General features: G+C 36.9%; 1 protein-coding gene across 1 annotated transcript in view; it reads left to right on the top strand.

The window, feature by feature from the left end:
• Positions 1-16,467, top strand: part of TLL1 (tolloid like 1) — a 175,242-nt gene extending 158,775 nt beyond the window's left edge. The window contains exons 20-21 of the mRNA XM_018061208.1: positions 13,114-13,364; positions 14,532-16,467. Of these exons, the coding sequence (XP_017916697.1) occupies positions 13,114-13,364; positions 14,532-14,666 (386 nt within the window). The 3' untranslated portion in view covers positions 14,667-16,467. The remainder of the gene's footprint in view (positions 1-13,113; positions 13,365-14,531) is intronic.

A 20,321-nucleotide genomic window follows, 5' to 3' on the forward strand; every position in this document is an offset into this window, starting at 1 on the left:
TTCAACTCTCTGTTTACAGAGCCTAACTTTTCCCCTTTTATTTGATATGCAATACGATCTTTTTCCTAACCCTAATCCCTAATTTGACCCTTACAGGTTTCAGCTATAATGGAAGTTTTAAAGAAATAAAATATAATTTAGACAAATATGAAACATTTTAGGCAAAAATGTAAAATAAATGTTTTAATTTGGAGCAAATTTAACAATATATTCCATAAAGTGCAGTGAGTGTCCTTTAAAATCCTTCAGTTGAAATATACACTCACTGAAGTCGCTCAGCTTATAGCGACACCTGGTGCCAGGCTCAGTGCCTTCACTGCTGAGACCCGAGGAGAGATCTGCAGCTTCCGTCGTGTCCAGCGCTTTGCCACCCTCTGCACCATAGCCAGGGTATTCTCCAGGCAAGAATCCTGGAGTGGGTTGCTGTGCCCTCCTCCACGGGATTTTCCCGACCCAGGGACTGAACCCCAGTCTCTGCTATCTACTGCTTTGGCAGGCGGGTTCTTTACCAGGAGCGCTACCTCTTGGTGTAAAACAGTCTTGTTTGTCATGCTCTCTCTTTTTTAAAAAATTTATTTATTTTAATTGGAGGCTAATTACTTTACAACATTGTATTGGTTTTGCCATACATCAACATGAATCCGCCACGGGTGTACACGTGTTCCCCATCCTCTCTGGGTCATCCCAGGGCACCAGCCCCAAACATCCTGTATCCTGCATCGAACCTGGACTGGCGACTCGTTTCATATATGATAGTATACATGTTTCAATGCATTCTCCCAAATCATCCCACCCTCTCCATCTCCCACAGAGTCCAAAAGACTGTTCTATACATCTGTGTCTCTTTTGCTGTCTCGCATACAAGGTTATCATTACCATCTTTCTAAATTCCATATATATGCGTTACTATACTGTATTGGTGTTTTTCTTTGTCATGCTCTCTTGATTATTGTTTTCTCCTTTCACTTTTATTCTACTTTAGAAATGATAACTTTATTCTATTGCTCAATTTTATTCTCCACTCTAGTATATTCTGCTATGAGCATTAAATTTAAGTCTATTTGGGAGAAGGTGGATTCTATCTGATTTGTGTTAGCAATGACTGGACTCAAAAATAATACAATGCCATTATTTCTCATGATTAATATAAATATTCTGGTTTGAGAAAAATCTTTCATGGATTAAAAATATTCCATATTAATGAACTTTTTATGCCTTTGACATTTACTCTTTAAATACTTTCCTGATAACTTGTCATATGTTGAAGGAATAGAAAAATTGAAATCTCATTACTTGATCAATATTTTTCTGACATCATAGTGTTAATGGCATAATTTTAAAAATAATCCTGGCTGTCACAGTTTCTAAGAATAGAATGTAAAAATATGCTTCAAAACTCCTGAAACAGCTGATACAATATCTTCAATTTACTCACTTATAAATTACTCTTCAGTTCAGTTCAGTCGCTCAGTTGTGTCTGACTCTTTGTGACCCCATGAATTGCAGCATGCCAGGCCTCCCTGTCCATCTCAAATTCCCGGAGTTCACCCAAACTCGTGTCCATCGAGTCAGTGATGCCATCCAGCCATGTCATCCTCAGTCGTCTCCTTCTCCTCCTGCCCCCAATCCCTCCCAGCATCAGAGTCTTTTCCAATGAGTCAACTCTTCGCATGAGGTGGCCAAAGTATTGGAGTTTCAGCTTTAGCATCAGTCAGTTACTTTTATAGTTTCTCTTTTGATCTTTACCTTTACCTTAAACCTGAAGTTTTCTTGCAGCTATAAAACTCCATGACTCCTTAATTTACATGGCTTCTGCTATAGATGCTATTTCTGTGTATGTATTACCATTAAGAATTCATTGAAGTGAACTTGCTCAGTCATGTCCAACTCTGCGACCCCATGGACTTAGCCTACCAGGCTCCATCCATGAGATTTTCCAGGCAAGAATACTGGAGTGAGTTGCCATTTCCTTCTCCAGAGGATCTTCCCAATCCAGGGATCAAACCCAGGTCTTCCACATTGCAGGCAGATGCTTTACCGTCTGAGCCACCACTTTATCACAGAGATCATATATTGAAATCCAGTGGTATGCATAGCATGCACTTGATATTTCAGGCACATACATACATTTAACAACTACATACACTGAGCTCTCAAAAGAGTTATATGTTGTAGGAATTATCTTTCTCTTCAGATAAAGAAATTTAAAATCTGAGAGATTAATTTGCAACAATTTCTAAAATTATATCAAAACCTGGATTTCATCCTAATTCTGACTGTGTCCAAAGCTCGTCTACTTTCTACTATGGTATATTTTCTATAAACATAAGCATTTTGGACTAGGAAGAAAATCAATACAAAACTGGATAACTGTTAATTGAAGCAATATGTACCTTATACAAATCCTCTGTCCAAAGTAACCAACAGACTAGTTTCATTTTACTCTATTGTTCATTCCATATCCATTCAAATACCCACGTGAGCAGCCTCCCTATTATTTTGTAGGCAAAGCATGCCTTGGATATTGTTTGATTCAGTCCTGTCATCTCAGAAATGAGGCTTCGGAGGCTTAAACTCAATGACAACCAAAGTAGCACAAAAAAATGTCAGCTGGAACTAGAATCCTCTCCCGACTCCTGCTCACTTCTGCTCTTGTCAACAATTTTGGCATCATCTCTTTCTTTCTCTTCTTCATGTGTAAATTTTTACTCTCACTCAACTAGTTATCTTTGAATTTGGGGGGGTAGATTTATTTTTTACTGGTACTCTCAAGTAGCCATACGTACTGAAGTATTATGTACTGGTTGTTATTTATTTCTTTGAATGCTTTCTCTTTAACAAGGTTATTTATTTCACAGTCTTTCATCAGATATGTATTTGGTACTTGCTTTAAATAGACACTGTAGAGTATTAATAATTCATAGCAAAACAAATGGGAATTTTATGGGAACTTATGAGAAAATAATGAGACCCTGGTTCGATTCCTGGGTTGGGAAGATCCACCAGAGAAGGGATAGGCTACCCACTCCAGTATTTTGGGGCTTCCCTTGTGGCTCAGCTGGTAAAGAATCTGCCTGCAATGCAGGAGACCTGGGTTTGATCCCTGGGTTGAGAAGATCTCCCGGAGAAGGGAAAGACTACCCACTCCAGTATTCTGGCCTGGAGAATTCCATGGACCATGTAGTCCAGGGTTGAAAGAGTCGGACATGACTGAGCAACTTTCACTTCACTTCATGAGAAAATAGGGGCTTCCCTGGTGGCTCAGCATAAAGAAGATGCCTGCCAATGCAGGACATGCAAGTTTGATCCCTGGGTCAGAAATATACCCTGGAGAAGGAAATGGCAACCCACTCCAGTATTCTTGCCTGGAGAATCCCATGGACAGAGGAACCTGGTGTACTATAGTCCGTGGGGTAGCAAAGAGTTGGACACAATTTAGCAACTAAACAAGAATAATGACAATGAGAAAATAGAAGCAATATCTACCTTTTGACAGCTATAGTCTGAGAAGTTAAATTTAAGATTTGTGGTGGATTTCTGTTAAGACAGTCAAGTCCAATACTACATTTGTCAAATTCGCTAACTGTATAAGGCATTTATTCATTATTTATTGCTTTCTAGAACACATGTTAACTATTATTAATGGACCCTGAAGTATACATTTTAATTTGCTTGAATAAATTTATATTTCTATATAAAATTTTAATTACTTCCACAAGGAAAGTTTCTAACACTATGAATTTTGAAATTAGATGAATAGAAATATTAATGTTGCTTTATGGTTTTCTTTTTTTTTTTTACAAGTAATACATTCCAAATCCATGGGAAATGGACTTTATTGAAAAAGGTGCCATTTTCCTCTGAAGGTGGGTTCAAATTCTAAGTCCAAATTTATTTTAATCAAGTAAAAGAAATGGTATTATGCCAGACTTAAACTATTGAAGAAAAAAGCTTTTTCATTAAAAAAAGTATCCTGTGTATTCTCTCAGAAGATAAGGCTATAGTACAGGAAAAGAGGAAAAGTGTGTAAGAAAATATTTTAAAACACTGCATGTCTGGCAGGACATTTTTCTGCAGCATAAAGCATCATCGTAATTGTCAATGACATTTAAAAATCAAATAATATATTATTCAGCACCTTTGAAACTATGTTGATAAAACTAAATTATATTTCTATGCCTACTAAAAACATTTATTGGTCAGATTACAGGCCCTCTTAGGAACTTAACCAGGAAATAAACAAATGTCTTTCCAAATTAAAATGAAGGCCACCCTTTCTGAAACAATTTAAGTCAGTCTTAATTGTAGTTTAAGTCATTTGAGTATTGTCGTTTTCTAGAAGTTTTCAGTAAAATCAAATAATGATGCCTCACATTTCAGATTCACAAGGGCTTTGTTAAGTCTCTTTTTCCCATTTTGTTCAAATACTTCATTTTTCTCTTGACTTCTGTTCTGAACTAGGTCCCTCAGAGAATTGTTTCCTCTGGTTTGTTTTGCTACTTTGTTTCTCCAAAGTAGGCATACAGAAGCCAGCACCTCTCCCACAGTTCACCTCTTCCTGAGCTGTGGAATAAAAGCAATGCAAGTACTGACAGCTGTAAACAAAACAAACCACTCACTTATATCAAACTGTGAGAATAAATCAAATTTATTAAGTATTTGTCAATGGAATTACATTATTTATACATTTATATAATGAATTCAGAAATATTGTCACAAAATATTTTACTGGCCTTCGAAAAGCTAATTCTCCCTTTCTGAAAACAGATTAATAGTGCTTTAAATTGTTTTTCAATTTTTCTGGCTCTTCTTTTTGCACCTGAATGGATCCCTAGAAGTACAGATGATGGCATTTAGATGTTCTCGCTGGAAAATAATAAAATGATGGTAGTGTATTCTTAGGTGGCTTTTCCTGCATGCCAGGTATCTTTCAATAATTTCACATATATTTCAATAATTTCACATGTATTAGCCTATAGCTCCAGAGAAGGCAATGGCACCCCACTCCAGTACTCTTGACTGGAAAATCCCATAGACGGAGGAGTCCATGGGGTCTCTGAGGGTCAGACACGACTGAACAACTTCACTTTCACTTTTCACTTTCATGCATTGGAGCAGGAAATGGCAACCCACTCCTGTGTTCTTGCCTGGAGAACCCCAGGGACGGGGGAGCCTGGTGGGCTGCCGTCTATGGGGTCACACAGAGTCGGACATAACTTAAGTGACTTAGCTGCAGCAGCAGCAGCAGCAGCAGCCTATAGCTCTTCATCTAGAGCCTATCACTTGAGTACTGTGTATGATCCCTACTTTAGAAATGAAGTGGGGGACAAAATCCCACAGCTGATGACTAGTGGAATTCAGATTTGTATCCAGGCCATTTGGGTGTAGAGTTTTGTCACAGGGAGAGGAAATAATTCTTGGAGTTAGGGATAAGAGAAGCACCATTGTGGAAAAAGAAGGATGCTTAGTTTTCAGTCTGTGGGACTTAAGAGATAGTTTCCAAGACTGATCAGATTTCCAGCTTTCCAGGGAGAGTGGTTATAAGCACACATGGGACCTATATCAAGAGATTGTGCAAGACACTTGTCCTCAAACTGGAAGACAAAGGGACAATTGTTTATTTTTTTAATTTAAATTTATTTATTTTAATTGGAGGCTAATTACTTTACAATATTGTACTGGTTTTGCCATACATTTATTTATTTATTTTTATTTAAATTTAATTATTTTTAATTGGAGTATAATTACTTTACAATGTTGTGTTGGTTTCTGCCATATATCAAAGTGAATCAGCCATAGGTATGTATATTAAGTCCCCTCCCTCTCAAACTGCCCCCCATCTCCCACCCCATCCTACCCCTCTAGATTGTCAGTGTAGCAGTTTAGAACTCTCTGCATCATACAGCAAATTTCCACTGGGTATCTAATTTTATATATAGCAATGTATATATTTCAATGTTTCTCCCAATAGCTCCAGTCAGTTTTCTATGTCTGCATCTCCATTGCTGCCCTGCAGAGTTTCATCAGTACTATCTAGATTCTATATATATGCATTAGAATACAATATTTGTTTTTCTCTTTATGACTTCACTTTACTATTGTAAACAGTGCTGCAATGAACAGTAGGGTACATGTGTCTTTCAACTATGGTTTCCTCAGAGTATACATGCCCAGTAGTGGGATTGTTGGATCATATGGTAGTTTTATTCCTAGTTTGTTAAAGTAATCTCTATACTATTCTCCATAGTGGTTATAAATCAGTTTGCATTCCCACCAACAGTGCAAGAAGGTTTCCTTTTCTCCACACCTTCTCCAGCATTTATTGTTTATAGATATTTTCATGATTGTCATTCTGACCAGTGTGAGATGATACCTCATGGCCATTTAGATTTGTATTTCTCTAATAATGAGCCATGTTGAGCATCTTTTCATGTGTTTTTAGCCATCTGTATGTCTTCTTTGGAGAAGTATCTGTTTAGTTCTGCCCAGTTTTTGATTGGGTTGTTTGTTTTTCTGGTACTGAGCTGAATGAGCTGCTTGTAAACTTTGGAGATTAATTCTCTGCCAGTTGTTTTGTTTGCTGTTTTTTCTCCCATTCTGAGGGTGGTCTTTTCGCCTTGTTTGTAGATTCCTTCACTGTGCAAAAGCTTTTAAGTTTAATTGAATTTCATTTATTTATTTTTGTTTTTGCTTCCATTACTGTAGGATATGGTCATAGAGGATCTTGCTGTGATTTATGTCAAAGAGTATTCTGCCTGTATTTTCCTCTAAGAGTTTTATAATTTCTGGTCTTACATTTAGGTCTTTAACCCATTTTGAGTTTATTTTTGTGTATGGTGTTAGGAAGTGTTCTAATTTCATTCTTTTATACATAGTTGTTATCATTTAACATTATGTAGAAGGCATTCTCATGACTAAAACACTAGTTGGAAGTTTTTGCATCTATAGTCACGCCAAGGTCTCTGAGTGTGCAGTTGTATGTGGCAATGCCCAGAGTTTTGGCTGAGCCTACTTGTATTCAGACACATCTGAATAGGGTTCCATCTTGGGGATTCAGAAACATTTTGTTAGTTAAAATCACCAAACCACAATGTGGGTAAACCATATACCAATCTGAAAAAATTTAAGTAAGAGTTTTAGCTATCCTAATTCACCCTCACAAGGTGCTACCAAGGACTGTCTGGTCACAGAAGACCACACCAGGGTTAAAATTGTGTTTCAATAACAATTGGTTTATCAGTCCAAATTTTTCCACATTGTATTTTTGTTTCTGTTCTTTCCCAACTCTTCCCACTTTTGGGGGGACTTCCCAGTTTTCGTAATGAAATTTCTGCTTCCCAGTAACCTCTCAGTCATTGCAAATAAGGGCAGAATGAAACTCTACTTTCTCCTGGCACTTTCCATAGCACTTCCTTTGTCTCCCTATGCCCAGTCATGCTTGTATGTGTAATTGGTTGGAGGAGACCATAGGCTTCCTCTACTTTTAACTACTCTCTTTGTTGTTGTTCAGTCACTAAGTCATGTCTGACTCTGTGAACCCATGGACTGCAGCATGCCAGGCTCTTCTGTTCTCCACCATCTCCTGGAGTTCGCTCAAACTGATGTTCCTTGAGTCGGTGATGCTATCTAACTATCTCATCCTCTGCCACCCTCTTCTCCTTTTGCCTGCAATCTTTTCCAGCATCAAGGTCTTTTCCAATGAGCCAGCTTTTCACATCATGTGGCCAAAGTACTGTAGCTTCAGCTTCAGCATCGTCACTTCCAATGAATATTTAGGGCTGATTTCCTTTAGATGGACTGGTTTGATCTCCTTGCAGTCCAAGGGACACTCAAGAGTCTTCTCCAACACCACAGTTCAAAAACATCAATCCTTTGGCCTTCTTTATGGTTCAGCTCTCACATCTGTACATGACTACTGGAAAAACCATAGGTTTGACTATAAGGACCTTTGTTGGCAAAGTAATGTCTCTGCTTTTTAATATGCTGTCTAGCTTGGCCATAGCTTTTCTTCCAAGGAGCAAGTGTCTTTTCATTTCATGGCTGCTGTCAACATCTGCAGTTATTTTGGAGTCCAAGAAAAAAAAACTGTCACTGTTTCCATTTTTTTCCCCCATCTATTTGCCATGAAGAGATGGGACCATGCTGGGCTGGAAGAAGCACAAGCTAGAATCAAGATTGCCGGGAAAAATATCAATAACCTCAGATATGCAGATGACACCACCCTTATGGCAGAAAGTGAAGAGGAACTAAAAAGTCTCTTGATGAAAGTGAAAGTGGAGAGTGAAAAAGTTGGCTCAAAGCTCAACATTCAGAAAAAGAAGATCATGGCATGTGGTCCCATCACTTCATGGGAAATAGATGGGGAAACAGTGGAAATAGTGTCAGACGTTATTTTGGGGGGCTCCATAATCACTGCAGATGGTGACTGCAGCCATGAAATTAAAAGAAGCTTACTCCTGGAAGAAAAGTTATGACAAACCTAGATACTGACTGAACTGACTGAACTGACCTGAACTGATGGGACCACATGCCATGATCTTAGTTTTTTGAATGTTGATTTTCAAGCCAGCTTTTTCACTCTACTCTTTCACCCTCATTAAATGATTATTTAGTACCCCCTTCAGTTCAGTTCAGCCACTCAGTTGCGTCCAACTTTGCGACCTCGTGGACTGCAGCAGGCTAGGCTTCCCTGGCCATCACCAACTCCCAGAGTCTACTCAAACCCATGTCCATCGAGTCAGTGATGCCATCCAACCATTTTATCCTCCATCGTCCCCTTTTCCTCCCACCTTCAATATTTCCCAGATCAGGGTTTTTTCCAAGGAGTCAGTTCTTCACATCAAGTGGCCAAATATTGGAGTTTCAGCTTCAGCATCGGTCCTTCCAATGAATATTCAAGACTGATTTCCTTTAGGATAGACTGGTTGAATCTCCTTGCTGTCCAAGGGACTCTCAAGAGTCTTCTCCAACACCACAGTTCAAAAGCATCAATTCTTCAGTACTCAATTTTCTTTATATTCCAACTCTCCCATCCATACATGACCACTGGAAAAATCATAGCTTTGACTAGATGGAGCTTTGTCAGCAAAGTAATGTCTCTGCTTTTTAGTATGCTATCTTCTTTGGCCATAGCTTTTCTTCCAAGGTGCAAGCATCTTTTCATTTCATGGCTGCAGTCATCACCTGCAGTGATTATGGAGCCCCCCAAAATAAAGTCTGTCACTGTTTCCATTGTTTCCCCATCTATGGGACCAGATGCCATGATCTTGTTTTCTGAATGTTGAGTTTTAAGCCAACTTTTTCACTCTCCTCTTTCATTTTCATCAAGAGGCTCTTTAATTCCCCTTTGCTTTCTGCCATAGAGTTGTGTCATCTGCATAGCTGAAATTGTTGATATTTCTGCCGGCAGTCTTAATACCAGCTTGTGATTCATCCAGCCCAGGATTTCGCATGATGTACTTAGCCTATAAGTTAAATGAGCAGAGTGATACTATACAGCCTTGGCGTACTCCTTTCCTAATTTTGATCCAGTCTATTGTCCCATGTCTGATTCCAACTGTTGCTTTTTGATCTGCATACAGGTTTCTCAGGAGACAGGTAAGGTGGTCTGTTACTCCCATTTCTTTATGAATTTACCACAGTTTGTTGTGATCCACGCATCCAAAGGCTTTAATGTAGTCAATTAAGCGGAAGCAGATGTTTTTCTGGAACTCCCTTGCTTTCTGCATGATCCAAAGAAGGTTGACATTTGATTTCTAGTTCCTCTATGTGTTTTCTAAACCCAGCTTGTACATCTGAAAAGTCTCAGTTCAGGTACGCCTGAAACCTAGCTTGAAGAATTTTGAGCATAACCTTGCTAGCATATGACATGAGCACAAGTTTACAGTAGTTTGAACATTCATTTCCTCTCTACTCATTGTAAAATTTGGGGGCCCAGGCTACAAAGAGTAATTTTTTGAAAACTTTCATTCTCTAAAATACATTAACTGTAAATTTTACGCAGGTATATATTTGTTATACTTACCTCTTATGACAGAAGTAGTAACTGGTAAATCATATGTTTATTAATATCTCTGAAAAAGCTTCCCTTGTGGTTCAGCTGGTAAAGAATCTGTCTGCAATGTGGGAGACCTGGGTTCGATCCCTGGGTTGGGAAGATCCCCTGGAGAAGGGAAAGGCTACCCACTCCAGTATTCTGGCCTGGAGAATTCCATGAACTATATAGTCCATGGGGTCACAAAGAGTTGGACACGACTGAGCGACTTTAACTCACTCACTCTGAAAAAGCTGTGAAAAGAGCATTTTTTGTGTGTTTGTTAAACACAAATTATAATTCAAAACATTCTGGAACTACAAGATTAACTATAATTTATGAGGGGTGTCCATTATTCCAAATCAAGTTAGATAAGTATTTCAACCTAAGTAAAGTAATACTGCTCTGCATATTCTATGTAGAGTGTTCTATATGGCACATATACACATACAGGATTGTTATATTGTTGATTTTTTTAGTTATTTCTTATTACTTTGGCTTTTGGGTTCTTAAAATATTTAGATTTAACTTGAACATTGACCTTCTTGTCCTTGAAAACAGTTATTTAACAGTGAAAACAATATACTTTATAACAATAAAAAATATTCATTGAGAGCTACTATAAGTTATTTTTCAGTCACTCAGTCGTGTCTGACTCTTTGTGACCCCATGGACTAGAGCACACCAGGCTTCCTTGTCTTTCACTATCTCCCAGAGTTTGCCCTAACTCATGTCCATTGAAAGATATACCCATGTGAATGCAGAGTTCCAAAGAATAACAAGGAGAGATAAGAAAGCCTTCTTAAGTGAACAATGCAAAGAAACAGAGTAAAACAATAGAATGGGAATGACTAGAGACCAATTGAAGAAAATTAGAGATCGCAAGGGAATATTTCATGCAAAGACAGGCTCAATAAAGAACAGAAACAATATGATCCTAACAGAAGTAGAAGATATTAAAAAGAGGTGGCAAGAATACACAGAAGAACTATAGGAAAAAAGGTCTTCATGACCTGGACAGCCATTATGGTGTGATCACTCACTTAGAGACAGAAATAGAGTGTGAAGTTAAGTGGGCCTTAGGAAGCATTACTACAAACAAAACTAGTGGAGGTGATGGAATTCCATCTAGGCTATTTCAAATCCTAAAAGATGATGCTGTAAAAGTGCTGCACTCAGTATGTCAGCAAATTTGGGAAACTCAGCAATGGGCTCAGGACAGGAAAAGTTCAGTTTTCATTTCAATCCCAAAGAAGGACCATGCCAAAGAATGTTCAAACTACCTCACAATTGCACTCACTTTACATGCTAGCAAAGTAATGCTCAAAATCCTCCAAGCTAGCCTTTAACAGTACGTGAACCAAGAAATTCCAGATGTACAAGCTGGATTTAGAAAAGGCAGAGGAATCAGAGATCAAATTGCCAACATCCACTGCAATCATAGAAAAAGCAAGGGAATTCCAGAAGAACATCTGCTTCATTGATTATGATAAAGCCTTTGACTGCATGGACCACAACAAATTGTGGAAAGTTCTTAAAGAGATGGGAAGATCAGACCACCTCACCTGCCTCCTGAAAAACCTCTATGCAGGTTGAGAAGCAGCAGTTGGAACCAGACGTGGAACAACAGTTTGGTTCAAATTTAGAAAGGAGTAAGTCAAAACTGTATATTGTCACCCTGCTTATTTAACTTATATGTAGAGTATATCATGCAAAATGCCAGGCTAGATGAAGCACAAGCTGGAATCAAGATTGCCAGGAGAAATATCAATAACCTCAGATATGCAGTAACCTCAGATGACACCACCCTAGTGGAAGAAAGCAAAGGGGAACTAAAGAGCTTCTCGACTAAGGTAAAAGAGGAGAGTTGAAAAGGCTGGCCTGAAAATCCAGCATTCATAAAACTAATGGCATCCAATCCCATCATTTCAGGCAAATAGATGGGGAAAAAATGGAAACAGTGACAGGTTTTATTTTCTTGGACTCTAAGATAACTATGGATGGTGACGGCAGGGATGAAATTAAAAGATGCTTGCTCCTTGGAAGAAAAGCTATGGCCAACCTAGACAGTGTATTAATAAGCAGAGACATCACTTTGCTAACAAAGTTTCGAATAGTCAAAGCTATGGTTTTTCTAGTAGTTATGTATAGATGTGAGAGTTGGACGATAAAGAAGTCTCAGTGGTGAGGAATTAATGTTTTTGAATAGTGGTGCTAGAGAAGACTCTTGAGAGTCCCTTGGCAGCAAGGAGATCAAACCAGTAAATCCTGAAGGAAGTCAACCCTGAATATTCATTGGAACTACTGATGCTAAAACTGAAGCTCCAATACTTTGGCCATCTGATGGGAAGACCCGACTCATTGGAAAAGACCCTGATGCTGGGAAAGATTGAAGGCAGGAGTAGAAAGGGGCAACAGTGGATGAGATGATTGGATGGCATCATTGATTCAATGGATGTGAGTTTAAGCAAACTCCAGGAGATAGTGAAGGACAGGGAAGACTGGCGTGTTGCAATCCATGGATTTGCAAAGTCAGACATGACTAGCGAATGAACAACAAGAAATGTCCATTGAGTTGGTGATGCCATCCAACCATCTCATCCTCTGCTGCCCCCCTTTTCTCCTGCCTTCAGTCTTTCCCAACATCAGAGTCTTTTCCAATAAGTCGGCTCTTCACATCAGGTGGCCAAAGCACTGGAGTTTCAACTTCAGCATTCAGGGTTGATTCCCTTTAGGATTGACTGGTTACTATATGGCAGGTACTGATTTAAGTGATTTTCATGGCCCGCTAAGATTGGTACTATTGTTGTCATCTGCATTTTACCTTATTTATTAGAGAAGCGATGCCACTTATCCAAAGTCACTGAACTAGTAAGTGTGAAGCTGAAGTACCAAACCCAGCCTACCAAACCTAGGGCCTATCAATATCCACTACGTCATTGGAATCTTCAAATATGGGAAGCCTAACTGACCATGGAAATGAATAAAGAAGTTAGAGAGTGGTTATACTACACTAAAAGAGAAATTGGAATTGTTAAAGCTCATTGAGCTCACTTATCTCATTTTTATTCCTTGGGCAGAGTGTGGTGGCAGACTGAAAGTGGAATCAAAACCCAGAGATCTGTACTCACATGCTCAGTTTGGTGATAACAACTACCCAGGACAAGTTGATTGTGAATGGCTCTTAGTGTCAGAACGGGGCTCTCGACTCGAATTATCCTTCCAGATTTTTGAAGTGGAAGAAGAAGCTGACTGTGGCTATGACTACGTTGAGCTCTTTGATGGTCTTGATTCAACAGCAGTGGGGCTTGGTCGATTCTGTGGATCAGGGGTAAATACAGTACCAACAGGATACCATAGACATGATAAAAATACCTATAAATTGGTGATTCAATATATGTAAGATGTGTAAGTCAGCAATGCTTTTACAAAAAAATGTGGCATCATATTATTAATGGCTTGATAAGTTATAACATATCTTTTCCCTTCTCTATTGCTAGTGAATTTGCTCAATAACATCGAACAAGACAGACGAATTCAGTAACTATAATTCTTGTTACTGTCCACATTCTAACTGTTTTAATTCATGCTTTAAATTGTGCACTAACTATTTAATTATCTAAAAGCAATATGCCTTAACACACACCATGACAGCTTTGAAAACTTCTAAATTAAAGCAAAGAAAAAGAATATGCACAATTCAAATTGAGATTCCCCTCTCAACAATACACGTGATAAGTGGCAGGGTCTGCCACCAGTGTGCAGGTCTAGCCTATGGAATGTTGCTGCATTGCAGTGTGCACAGGACACAGCACCAAAGATAGGTTAGAGGGCATCAACATGACAAATAAGAAAAAGGAAAGCTTAAGGTTTTCTCAATTCCCCCAGGTTTCAGCACATTAATACAAAATGTTCTGCTGAATACATATTTTGTTCTAAAGCTTTAGTTCCATTTTTCAAATGTCTGCCAATAACTATTACTGAAATAATACTGAATTTGAATAATATTGAACTCCTGTCCAAATTACAACTGAAATGAAACAAAAGTGCTTCTCAGTACTTAGATTACTAAAACAAGAAGGAATGGACAATTTGGATTCTGGAAGTTGCTCTGCCTCAGAGCAGCTTCTGAAATAATTTTAATGTCTCCTTTTTCTCGCTGAGCTTCACTTTAATTATTTGTAAATCAAAGGGACTTGGTTTAAAATTTTGGAGAAAAACGCCAAGTTCCAGAACTTGGAAGCAGACTTAATTACGTTCAAAGCTCAGCTATATCACTGATCAACTTTGTGATCTTGAGCACAGCATCTATTCTCTGAAACTCAGGCTTTCTCACCTGTAAAATAAAGTCACTCTCATTTACTTTTCAAGGTTATTGGGAGGATTCAATTTTATACCAAATTTCCAAATATGAATTACATCGAAGAAAAAATAATTCATTTTATTGTTTGTTTTTGTTTGTGTGTCTTTGTTTGTCTTTGTTTGTTTTTGTCTTCAGCCACCAGAAGAAATCTATTCAATTGGTGATACAGTTTTAATTCATTTTCATACTGATGACACAATCAGCAAGAAAGGATTTCATATAAGATACAAAAGCATCAGATATCCAGATTCCCCACATACCAAAAAATAACCAAAACCTCCATAAGAACATAAAGGAATGTGTATAATGCAGAGAAGATGTATTTCTTTTTTAAATGAAGATTTTAGCGCAAATGTTTCATATGAGTTTAAGCAAAAGAAAACTGTAAGACCAGAATTATCTCTGCACTACAAGAGAAGTTTCCAGCCAACCCTGATGAGCATTACCAGGATATTTGAACTCCATTCTTGACAGTAAAAATATAAATAAAGATGGTGAAATAGCATCATGATTCAAAGAAGACTTCGCAAAGTGTTCACAGCACAACACAGATGCTTCACAAGTCAAATAGTTCCTTTCAAGGTCTGTGACCCTGCAGAATGTTCTTTTTGACAGTTTCTCAATATATGGGAGAAATAAAATGATCTTACAGGTTATAAACTGGAAAACCCTCTCCTCGAATCTTAGGGTAATTGCTTTGACTGTGCATCTTGAAGACAGTGTAAGCCAGATCCATATAAGTTGTTATGAAGTGGAAGTCTTTTAAGGGTGGTTTATACTTTAAATATGGGTATGACCAGTGTTTGGAAACTGGAATATTTCAGCTTCATTATTTTCCCTTGCAGGCTAAATTTACCTCTTTGAAACATAAACAATCTTGAAACCATTTCATTTTCCTGACCTTTGACAAGTTTGAAATGTCAGTAGTGTCTATCATTTAGTTAATTTTAGACATAATTTTATTTAAGTGCTGGAAAATGCCCAGTGTATCGGTAAACTCAATTCTTTCAGTGAGAAATGCTGCCTTTTCACACCAAATTCAAGAAACCTCATGATGTCTTATGAACTTGGTGAGATAATTCCCAACAGGTGTGAACAGGATCGTTTTGAAGTGACTGCCTAGACGGCTCATGCTCAAGTTCCGCTGCTGCTATTCTTCCTTTTGTTGTCGATCTGTTATAGCTGTTAATGTTGATGTTGTCAAGGTTAATTTTTTTTTTTAATGAAATGAAGTGGGTAAGCCTTGTTAGAACTGAAAATTTTCTTTTTCTTCCTAGAATTCAGGTTTTTAAAATGTATGCTGGAAAAAAAAAAAAAAGATCTGTTTCTGAAAGACTTTCTATGGTGCTATTCCATACACATCTTTTTTAAACAAAGTTTTTGACCTTTGAGCCAACCGCCTGTAGACCGCAAATGTCTCTGTGTGGCTGGTAGCACTTGAAGACTAAAGACTTGCTAAATGTATCAAAAGTATGTCATTGCAAGGGTAGCACTTGTCCTGTGGAACAACTCCTTACAATGCCTTAGAATTATTGTGAATGATTGAGCAGATCCTCCTAAGAGACACACATTTTTTTGAAAAGTTGCTTATAGTAGTATATGTTGGCTAGCATCTCTATGAGGAAAATTAATTTCTGTGACTGAGGTCTTTAGATATAAATATGGTGACCTACTTTTATTATAGAAAAATTAATTTTCTGCTTTGAAGCCAAGATTTTTTTTAATGTTAATGTATGTATATGTGAGATTGTCTGAATGAGTGAAGCTACAAGAAGATGAAAAGTAATGGGTGGCTGAAAAGTTTAAATTTACGTGCCAAGTTCTGCTAGAATCCTGTTTGAAGAGCAACTTTCATAAGCTGTTTCATGGACAAATAATGGGAATTTCTCATTATTATCTATCTCATTTTAAAAAAGGCTCCTTCCTTCAGAGAAACTCTATTTTGATATTTTTTTATGTTGATAGAGATTGCTGTATGAAGTAGCATAGGTTCTGTTGTCTGTCCATGAACATTAATATTTAATAAAATTGAAAATCTTTCATTTTACAAAATTAAACTATACACACAGATTTAGCTTGTTTTTTTTTTTCCATTGTTGCCTTGAAAATCTTTTCTTGTGTATGAATTGTATTATGTGAATACATTTTTAAAAACAATCTTTTGATCTCATGGAACATTACTTTGGAAATGTATAAATATTGCCTGCAATATAAGGAGCTTTTTTTATTGGAGCTGATTTATTCCAGTAACTTCTATATTTTTTTCACCAATCTCCAGTGAGCCAAAATATTAGGAATAGGAAAGAGGAGAAAAGAAGAAACACTGAAACCTGGTATACTACGCTGTGCCCAGCCCAGTACTAAGTACATGCACTAGCTCTTTTAACTTCAGGCCACCCTTTGAGAGCTGTGGTGATGGTCTCATTTTATGGTTTAGGAACTGAGGCTCAAAGAAAGAATATAATGTTCCCAGGGTTACAGTGTAAAGTTAGATGTTAAAACTCAAATTGTCTGATATAAAACTGTGCTTCTTCAAAAAATGTAGTAGAATCAATTTTGACATATATACATATATATATGGTAGGTATATTTTTATGCTGAAACTTTCCACATAAAGTCAGTTTTAGAGGTGAATTGCAGTAGGACTTTCAGAATAAACTTGGTTACTTTCAGGAATAGCATGACAATTAAAATATCAACTGTAGATATCTTTAAGGACCACAGTTAATGCTAGAAATTTAAGAAACCAAAAAAGCTACTATATAGTTTAGAGTTAGTAACTACGGGCCTTTTGTTAAAATAAGTACATTAAATTATTTTATCTGATGTGATAGGGAGAATGTAGTGTTTTTAAGAAATACTGTGGATATTCTTCTGGTTGATATCTTATAAGGCCTCAATGAGCTGCCCTCACACAACTGGGAAGTAAAGTATTTAGAAGGCACACTCAAAGAGGTTGTCATAACTTAGGTCTTCAATGGGAACATTAGTTTTTTTATTGTACCTTTGTATGATATCTGCTCACTGCATATTATTTTTATATTAATTCAACTTTTGCTTAGGTGTATTGTTAAATTCAAACACAAACAGCTTCATTGTTATTGTGGTAATAATGGTTAGTTACTGTTCTAGGCATTTTATTAGCTTTTGTAAATTTATTTTCAACTTTTGCATCAACTTCTACATTAGTCTTGGTTGTATTAATGCTGTCTATTTGCTGAAGTTCTAACTCCTATACAATCCTCACTGACTCTACATATAAAATCTGCTCCCACTTAATATGATTTTATTAAATTATTTTTAAAAGTCAATTTTGAATATTACTCTAGTTATTTAGAAGATCATGACTTAATATAAATGCACAAACAATATTTTTAAAGAAATATGTGAGAAACAGCAGCTCTATTTCCAAAATCCCTAAATGTCCTCTGCTTGTACTGACTGAATTTTTGCTACCTTGCATTAGTTTCAGTATACCACAATATCAGATTCAAATTCTGTTCAATTTTGTTTTAAATATGTTAGTCTTTTATTTGATTATTTTTTTTCTATTTTTGATAATAAGCCTCAAATAATGAAATTTTATTCTCATATGTAGAAAATCTCTGAAAGCATTTATTATTCTTCACAAGGGTAAATTTTTTAAAAAGAAGCATTGAATTATCAGCTTGTTTAAAATTGGTAAACTACAGCCATGTGCAAATTAAAAATAACTTTCAATTAAAACAATTATCAAAATGTTTGGAAATTTTATTTAACTATACTTTTATTTAGCAAGAATATTTTGGATAAAGGAAAACCTATAATACCATTTATTAAATCCACCATGGGAGGAAGAAAACAGGAAAAATAAATTACCGTGTAAAGATATGTAACTTGACCTGCAGTGATGCTTTTTGTTTGATAAGAAAAAATAGGTAACATGACCTTATCACAAAGAAAGAAAAGGTGGTTTATGAATGCATTTTTACACTGGTACATAGTAAATGGTTATAATGAATATTTTCTTTTTAGTCTTTTATTTTTATTGTTATAAAATTGACAAATTTTGTCATTAGCTTAGGAAATGAAAAGCCTGGCTGCTATACATGGTAAAATATTATTAGTCTCCAAACTTTGTTTTGACATGTACTTTTTAAATTGTCCAGCTTTGAACCTACGTTCTTTTCATTCCCTGCCAGTGTACTCAAACTGAATTCAGGCTTACCATGTAATTCTAGTTAATACCATGACATCTACCTGGTACACAGGTCAATGCATGGTTATTCCAAACACTATTTAAGACCCTGACCCTGTCTCATATATATAATCCCCCTCTCATCCAATATTTTGAATAAAAATTCAATGCAATAAATCTCAACTTCTAACTTTGGAATACATGTAGGTAGAAATATACTTTGGTTAAAGGCTATGAAAACAGAAGCAAGCACTAAATATGCATCATGAGACATGGAGATAGAAGGAACTGGCAGCTGGGTCTTCTCTTGCTTTTACTGAAGTGGCAGGAGGGCTCTATTTAAAGGAGTGGCATTAAAATTATTTAAACATGAGAACACCTGAAAAGGACAAATAGAGTGAAAGGATAGAGAATGAGGCTTAAATAAGTCAATCTATCCTAAAACAATATTTAGTGGGCATTCCTTAGAGGGGTATAATAAAAAATTAAATTACAGAAAAATTTCTCAAAGGAATATAACAAATTTGTTAAAGTCATTTTTATACCACTCCATATCTATTAGTCGTGTTTGAATTTCATGGGAATAAAGAGTCTCCTATAATAATTTTTGTGATTTTTATACCAAAAGACATAGATATTTATTTCAGTTCAATACAGTTGCTCAGTAATGTCTGACACTTTATGATCCTATGGACTGCAGCAGGCCAGGCTTCCCTGGTCATCACCAACTCCAGAGCTTACTCAAAACTCATGTATATCCAGTCAGTAATGCCATCCAATTAACTCACCTTCTGTCCTCCCCTTCTCCTCCTGCCTTCAATTTTTCCCAGCATCAAGGTCTTTACCAATCAGTCAGTTCTTTGCATCAGGTAGCCAACGTATTGGAGTTTCAGCTTCAGCATCAGTCCTTCCAGTGAATATTCAGGACTGATTAAATTTAGGATGGACTGGTTGGATCTCCTTGCAGTCCAAGGCCTCTCAAGAATCCTCTCCAACACCACAATTCAAAAGCATCAATTATTCAGTGCTCACACTTCTTTGTAGTCCAACTCTCACATCCATACATGACTACTGAAAAAAACATAGCTTTGACTAGATGGACCTTTGCTGGAAAAATAATGTATCTGCTTTTTTTAATATAAATTTATTTATTCTGCTTTTTAATGTGCTAAGTTGGTCATAACTTTTCTTCCAAGAAGCAAGTGTCTCTTAATTTCATGGCTGCAATCAACATCTGCAGCGATTTTGGAGCCCAAGAAAATAAAGTCTGTCACTGTTTCCATTGTTTCCCCATCTGCTTACCATGAAGTGATGGGAACAGATGCCATCATCTTAGTTTTCCAAATGTTGAGTTTTATGGCAACTTTTTCACTCTCCACTTTCACTTTCATCAAGAGGTTCTTTAGTGCTTCTTCACTTTCTGCCATAAGAGTGGTGTCATCTGCATATCTGAGGTCATTGATATTTCACCCAGCAATCTTGATTCCAGCTTGTGCTTCACCCAGTCCAACATTTCTCATGATGTACTCTGCATATAAGTTAAATAAGCAGGGTGACGATATACAGCCTTGACCTACTCCTTTCCTGATTTGGAACCAGTCTGTTGTACCATGCCCAGTTCTAATTGTTGCTTCTTAACCTGAATACAAGAAAAGTTATGACCAACCTAGATAGCATATTCAAAAGCAGAGACATTACTTTGCCTACTAAGGTCCATGTAGTCAAAGCTATGGTTTTTCCAGTAGTCA

The sequence above is a fragment of the Capra hircus genome, chromosome 17 (genome assembly GCF_001704415.2).
Source record: "Capra hircus breed San Clemente chromosome 17, ASM170441v1, whole genome shotgun sequence".
Lineage (NCBI taxonomy): Eukaryota > Metazoa > Chordata > Mammalia > Artiodactyla > Bovidae > Capra > Capra hircus.